This window comes from Echinops telfairi, unplaced genomic scaffold (assembly GCF_000313985.2).
Source record: "Echinops telfairi isolate 266 unplaced genomic scaffold, ASM31398v2 ScPeMD7_7469;HRSCAF=8507_0, whole genome shotgun sequence".
Taxonomy (NCBI): domain Eukaryota; kingdom Metazoa; phylum Chordata; class Mammalia; order Afrosoricida; family Tenrecidae; genus Echinops; species Echinops telfairi.
In genome coordinates this window covers 36,429,006-36,436,385 of record NW_022111372.1, presented here as the reverse complement: position 1 = coordinate 36,436,385, position 7,380 = coordinate 36,429,006, and the positions used below count along the sequence as shown (strand labels likewise).

The 7,380-nt window shown below is 46.2% G+C and overlaps 1 protein-coding gene and 1 non-coding gene across 3 annotated transcripts in view; both read right to left on the bottom strand.

Moving 5' to 3' along the window:
• Nucleotides 1–7,380, bottom strand: part of NDUFV3 (NADH:ubiquinone oxidoreductase subunit V3) — a 14,100-nt gene that overhangs the window by 4,928 nt on the left and 1,792 nt on the right. Inside the window, exons 2-3 of one of the 2 annotated variants that reach the window (XM_045284802.1) lie at nucleotides 6,785–6,902; nucleotides 275–1,288 (exon numbers count right to left, since the gene is read on the bottom strand). In XM_045284802.1, the coding sequence (XP_045140737.1) occupies nucleotides 275–1,288; nucleotides 6,785–6,902 (1,132 nt within the window). The remainder of the gene's footprint in view (nucleotides 1–274; nucleotides 1,289–6,784; nucleotides 6,903–7,380) is intronic. The other variant, XM_004696908.2, reaches the window with a different exon arrangement.
• Nucleotides 4,935–5,041, bottom strand: LOC115873586. The gene has a single exon (XR_004048485.1). It is a non-coding gene; the product is annotated as a U6 spliceosomal RNA (small nuclear RNA).

Here is a 7,380-nt window from a genome sequence, read left to right as displayed (position 1 = left end):
TTTCTTTCAGAAAAGCTACACAGACTGAGAAACGAAGAGAGCCTTCATTTCAAAACAACTCGAAAGTCCTTGAGGGGTTTGGGATAGAAAGTTCTGCATTGCTCAAAACGAAGGCGCGTGTGTCTGCTTACCTGAGATGGAGGGATAAGCCACATTTCTATTACAGGTCTAATTGTAACTCTTTGCTATGGCCAGATAGATGTTAAAAATAAAACCTTTGGAGTCGAACCACCCCCCCGAAGAACCAAGAAAAGCTCCATAAATTAAGGTATACCCTGTACGCGGTCGGGGTCTTCCCGCTGAGTTGCCGAGTCTTGAAGTCTTTCGCTCCTAGCCTCAAAGTTTAGTGCAGGTATCTTTTCATTGACAGCATCTTCGTCTGGAGCAGGAACGGTCTTCAAACTTCCTATTGCTCCCAGATGTTCCAAAACGCCTTCTTCAGTCTGAGCAGCTGCCTCCAGGTCTCCTACCGGCTTCTCCACGTTTTCTTTCTCCAGCTGGGGAGAAGCCACCCTCCGTTTTGGTCCTGGCTCTTGTTTTTCCACGCTCTCCCCTCTGGCCTCAGAAAGGGCTGCCTGTGCCTGTTTTTCTGCCCCCGAGTCTTCAGCCATTCGAGATGGCCCTGGGCTCAGCTGTGCAGCCACGCTCGGCCCTGCGTGGTCAGGTAAGTCTTGCTTCAGCTCAGCTGGTGCTTGGCTTTCTCCATCTATTTCATGTGATCTGAAGACGCTCTGTGGTTGCTTTTCTTTGACGCGTTGCTTCTGAGCACCTTCGTTCATTTCTGCTTGGGGCCTTGTCTTCATCTTTGCCTGGTAGGGCTTCTTTGAGTCTGTTGGCGTTGGGGACCAGGCTGCTGTCATCTCCCTGGGAGCCCTGCCTTTAGAGGAAGCCTCTGATTCTGAAAAGCTCCCACGACCTTTGCTCCCAGCCCATGGGCCAACTTCTGAGACATGTTCTTCTTCTTCCTCGGAATCCGAATCAGAAGAACTGGACGAAGATGAGGATGAATCCTGTCCCACTTCCCTGCTTCCCCAGTGCCTGTCTAAGTCAGAACCCTGCTTTCGGAAAGAAGAGGCAGCTTTCTGAGGAAACTCTACCAAGGTCTTCCTCGCCAGAACTCTCGGGGCCCCTTCATCTGTGACCAGCACGATGTCATCAGGGTCAGGATTAGCTACCATCCCGCCTTTATTCGCAACTGCCGGGTGAGAACTGGGCGGAGAGAACTTAGACAGTCCAGCCGCTCGGTGGGAGGTTAGCAGCTTGCCCCTCGCTTTTGGTTCCACTACATCTAGGAAATGGCACAGAGAGGAACGTTATTTTTCATATTTAATAAAACAAGCTCAATGCATCATCAATCACAATCACAGACAATTCACTGTACATCCCTTGCTACGCAAATGCCTCAGAAACCTTTCCCAGAAACGTACGCCTATGTGAAAGGCAGCCCACCTGAGAGAGGACAGTGAGGAACGGAGGCAATTCTCTTTGTAGCTGAACATCGGATGATGGGGTTTTACCAACAGGAACGCTGATGATTATTTTTAAACTACTATTTCACTAAAAGGTAAGACAAACTATGACATAAAGCTATTTTCAGATGAGCATGTAATTTTACTATATTAATCCTACACACACACACACCCGGTGCACTTCAAATACTAAGAAAGTTACTCACGTGAACCAAACAACAAGACAGTAAGTTGAGTCATCTGTGTGGGTGTGGGGTGGGTCCCTACGGGTGGGCTAGGGTCAGGTTGGTGGGGAGGGGTATAAAGTCGTTAAGGTGAGGGGCCCTAGGAAGGAAGCAAAGTCCTTCAAAACCACGTATGTCATCTGAGGATTTCTTTAGTCAGGAAAAGCAAAAATATTACATTAGAAAGCTGCCAATCGCTTCTCGGCCTTTTGGCTATGATCAAGTGTAGAAAGCTGCCCTGGAATCTGCACTGCAACTTCCTCCTAGCAGGTGCTGCTGCGGGTGGAGCTCAGAACTCACACGCACAGAGCCATCTGAGCTGCAGCATCACGGTGCCATAACAGGATAAATTCTTCTAGAATCTGTTGTGAGTTACAAGTTTTAAAGGCGCTATTAGAACAGTATTACAGGTTGACTACTTACATCACCTATTGAAAAGAAAATTTCTAAGGGGATTAAAATGTACATAATTTAGATGTTAGGTTTGAAAAGAAAACAAAATAAGAATGCTCTTTCTTTTAGTCATGTTACATTATTAGGAGAAGTCACTGGAAAGGCTGAGACTAAACTGTAGTAATGTGATTTGCTGTTTACGGTTTGCCAGCTTTTGACCCCTGTACAGGCAAAGAAGTCCTGGTGGTGCTGTGGCTTAAGCACCCTGCCATTAACAGAGAAGCCAGTGATTAGAACCTACCAGCCACTCTACTCCATGGGAGAGAGATGTGGCAGTGTGGGTCCCTAAAGATTTACAGACCTGGGAAGCCTATGGGCTGTTTAACTGTGGGAAACCCTACTCTGTCCTGGAGTTGCTGAGCTGGAATTGACTGAAGGCACCAGGCTTGTTTGGGCAGTGCAGGCCCAGCCTCCATCTTCTGACTTGGGACGGAAGCTCGCCATGGCGATCAGTCACAGCCACAAGTAGCCGCTGAACCAGAGGCCAGCATCCACACCAAGTGTGGGTGAACAGTCCTGGGCAGGAATGTTTTCCTACAAAGGAAATGACTCACAACACGGTGTGTACATTTTCGTTAAGGTATCTGCCTAGGCATGTATCTGAAGGATGCCAAAATATTCCAACTCCTCACTTACAGGGAGGGTTAGGTTCTAAGACCAGACTGTACGTGGAAAGCAGCTTTCTGTAACAACAGAGGGCAACGACATTGGATACAAAAGTAGAATGGCTACATGATTACCCAACTGCCAAATCTCATCATGACACAACTGCCCAGCCACACACACGGACGCACAGCCTTCACCACGATGGCCGTCACTCTGAACGGCCCCTCGGCATTCTTCACAGCCAGACATACGTCATTACTGTGTGCAACTGTCTAGCGGGTTTTTAACTATCATCCCACACGTGAGGTGTAGGATAACCAGGTAAAAGGTAAGGAGTCGGTGCACACTCACGGTGCCTCGGTTCATGGCGAATTTCCCTGAATGACAACTATCGTGAAACACAACACTACTTAAAGACTAGTCGGAGCAGCATCGCTCAGTGTAAGACGGGCATTGCTATTCGCTCTGAGAACATAATAGCCTATGTAAGATTCTCAGCTCACGCCCGTGGACTGGATTCCCAACTCGTAGCAACCCTACCGGGCAGAGTAAAAGTGCCCCAGCGGTTCCCACGGCTGTCACTTTCACGGAAGCAGACCGCCACACCTTTCTCCCACAGACCGCCACACCTTTCTCTAGTGGGTCTGGAGTGCCAGCCCTCTGAATGGCAGGCAGGGGGCTACAAATCCAGTCGACAGCACACAGAGAGGGAAGCTCTGCAATGCTTCTTCATCTCTTCTCAAAACGACTGGCATTTCCTAAATCCATTTTTCTGCTCAGAAGAGAGGGCATGACCATATTTTTAACAGTCCTCCTAGCAAAAGCAAAATGACTACAAGGTTTGAAGTGGATTAATAACCTTAAAATATTTCCATATATTTTTAATAGGCAATAAAAACTGTATGTCAGAAACAAGGATTATTAAAGGTAAAATGAAAAATATAGCTATTTAAAAGTGTTCATTCAAAACTTCTCTTACAAGTATATGGCAGTACGTTTGTGTTTTTACTTTTTAAATGACCTGGTAAGAATCATTTTTCAGAGACCAGACAACATCGGGGTTGAAAACACGTGGACTCTGGGTTAAAACGCAGGCGCCAGCACCTACACTGTGTGGCCGTGGGGAGCACCCTGGCCTCCACTACGAAACAGGGACAACAGTCTCTACTCACACAGGGTAGTTTGAGGGCGGCCAAGTTGATACTCAGAAAGTGCTCAGAACAGTGCCTGGCATGCTTCCCTATAATTAAGTACCTCAGATCCCTGTTTGCAGCGACTCCTCACTTTTAAAACGGAAAGGAAGACTTGAAATAGATAATTAACTGGTTTCTTGATGAAATCTTTAAATAGCTACACACGAATTATTTAGTCAACGAAGTATTACTGAGGGCTGCAGAGCTGTGCCTGGAGACTGGATCCAGCAAACCCACAAAAGCCGAGAGTCAGACAGTTCTCCCAGAGGGTGCCCCGTGACAATGCCCACTTCTGATTCGGCCTCCTTTCCCCAGAAGGAGCATGTGCTCCCAAAAGCTGGCGTCCCAGCCCCAGAGAGGTATTCTAGAACTGTGGCTCCTGCCCCGGTACAGGCCCTTTAACCAGCACTTAGGAAACCACCCCTTCTATTCTTGGACAGGAACCGTCCCCTGGAGCACCCTAAGGGCACACACAGGTGAGGGGCATTCACCTGGCTATCAGAAGTAGAAACCCTTGCTAGTCCCATTAACTGTAGGGGGACATGAATGACAGTCCGTATCCACAGGAGTAGCGCTGTCTGCTTCTTTAAACAGATAGTTCTTCAGTGATGACATACAGAGATGCACTAGTGAGAATACAAACAGCACACATGCAGGGCTCTTCCCATCTCGAACGCATCTGGCCTAGCTGCATGCCTTCCCTATTTGGCTCCCTATACAGGAGCCCCGCCTCTGAGGCCCAACCACGTCCACTGGCACAACAGCCAGCTTCAAGCTCAGGGTTCTCCCCCAAAACTGCCATAGGATAAAGCTCCCACTGTCACTCAAATACATTGCCAAGGGCTAGGGGTGGTGGTGGTGGTGGTGGTGGTGGTGGTGGTGGTGGTGGTGTGTGTGTGTGTGTGTGTGTGTGTGTGTGTGTGTGTGTGTGTGTGTGTGTGTGTGTGAAAAATCTTTGACTCTACCATGATATTTTCTTCTTTTTTTTTTTTAATATGGAACGCTTCGTGAATTTGCGTGTCATCCTTGCACAGGGGCCATGCTAATCTTCTCTGTATCATTCCAATTTTAGTTTATGTGCTGCCGAAGCAAACACTCTGCTGTGTTATTTTCAAATGCACTTAATCCAAATTAAAAAACACAATCTCAAATATTAATCAAGTAACCAAAGGGATCTGCAATAAAGTGGGATTGCAGATATGATTAAAGTTCTTTAAGGGGACAATAATATAACAAAATTCCACACATCCCCCATTATAAGAATTACAGCACGTTGCAAGAATGTACTACATACAAATCTAGAATTTAACCTTTTCTTTGTAGACATTAAAAAAAATACAAAACATTTCAAGTATTATTTGGTATTAAGAAGTCAATGTTCATTTCTTTAAGGTAGGATAAGGAATTATGTTTGTGTTTTAAAGATCTATGCTCAAATATTAATGGATTAATGAAAAATAAAGAATACTGAAGGTAAAAACAATCTAGAATAGCCCAGACTTAAAGAACAATGCTGTCATATTGGGTGACTGGTGACTCAACAAGCAGAGGCCGCCAGGCTGGCTGGTGCCTCTGAGAGGGCATGGAAGGGCCAAGGGTCTGGGTCTCCCATCCACCGGCCTACAAGTGACCTAGGGAGGTGCTGTGTGCAGAGCAAGGTTCAAAACCCAAAGAGTTGAAGCACTTTCAAGCATTCATATGGAGAAAACATTTGATGCATATAAATCCAAACACAAAGTATCATTCTGAAACTCCATATGAAGATTAAGATTTATAAGAGATTGTATGCAATGAACTCGGATCAAGGCCAATTATTAATCACCTGCAGGGAGTACAGAATAAAATAATTCCCAGAAGAACATCGAAAATACAGTGTCCTGATAAGAGTTGTATGAGCCCCTAATAAAATGATTAAAAAAAAGTGTCCTGACTTCCCTTTAATGAGGGAATATTGTACCTTGGAATGGGGGGTGGGGTGGGAGAAACGGTGATAAAACTCAAAATGAGCATGGAAAGAACTGGAAACAGATCAGACATCATGCATCATCACAGTGAGTCAGAATGAAAAACGGCTGGCTCCTAACTCCCTCTCCACACACTCAACTTGGACTGTGACCAAGTAAAGGCTGGGAATCCACGGACAGAGGAATCTGAGACACTGGAAAAATGTAGAAACCAGGGGACTAGACGGTAGGTGGGGTTCACAGCTACCGCACATTCCCACAGGCTCTGTGTTAGCCTAGAGTCCCTTGGTAGTGCAATTAACATGTTCGGCTGCTAACGGAAAGGCTGGTAGTTTAAGTCCGAGAGATGGCTCAGGGAGCCTTGCAGTGTCGCAGGTTCAAACCCACCAACCAGCCTTGAGAGAGACGAGGCTGCCTGCTCCCGTGGAAATGCACTCTCTCTGAATCCCAAAGGCACAGTTCTACTCAAGAGGGTGAGTTTGGGCTTGTAGAGTTTGGAGGTGCTTCGGAAGAAGGTTGGAGTTCTGAAAAGCCAGCCCCTAGAAACCCCATGGGATGGTTCGGCTCGGATACACGTGGGCGCCACCATGGTGGGAACTGGTTTGGCTCTGATGAAATGCCAGAGTCTTTGCGCTCAGCACCTCTTACTCCAGGTTACAGCTGGAGGTGTAGAAAATACAGAAAGCCGCAGGTTCAGGGTTGACTGGAGTCATGGACTTGGCTATTTTTGGTGTGCTTGACCTAAAACCAATTACAGATCTGATGTCTAATTAGAATAAGTCATGTAGCTGGTAAGACTCCCCTCTAGGCTTGGGGGGCCAGCAAACTCATTGCCCCTGCATCCTTCTTTCTTGCTATTAACAGTAAGTCCTTACTTTTTGGTGGACTTTGCTTCTTGGGATTCGGTGGCAGTCCTTTTTCACTCTGTCCTGACTTCGTAGCCAGAGAAATGGTGGAAGCGAATCCTCGAAACACCCCTGCTTGGAGTCCGGTCTGGAAAATAAAAAAGACACACATATAGGCATTTTAGAGCAATACCGCCGATAATGGCAATCGCTATTGCTTTCCTTTTACATTTTTAAAATGGTTACTGTGACTTCTGTAAGACGTGTATTATGAAAATCTGAAAAAACATTTGCCTTCAAAGTCAATTGCTATTGAGTTGAATACTTTTCCAGACTTCTGCCCAAGAATCCTTTGTAATTATCTCCATGTATTAGTCTACAAATTCTGATTGTTGGTTGGTCGTTTTACAGCAGTTCTCAACCTGTGGGTCGCGACCCCCTTGCCGGAGGGGTGGGGTGTGTATGTCAAACAACCCTTTCACAGGGGTCGCCTAATACATCCCATCCCGCATATCAGATATTTATATTACAATTCATAACAGTAGCAAAATTATAGTGATGAAGTAGCAACAATAATTTTATGGTTGGGGGTCACCACAACATGAGGAACTATATTAAAGGATTGC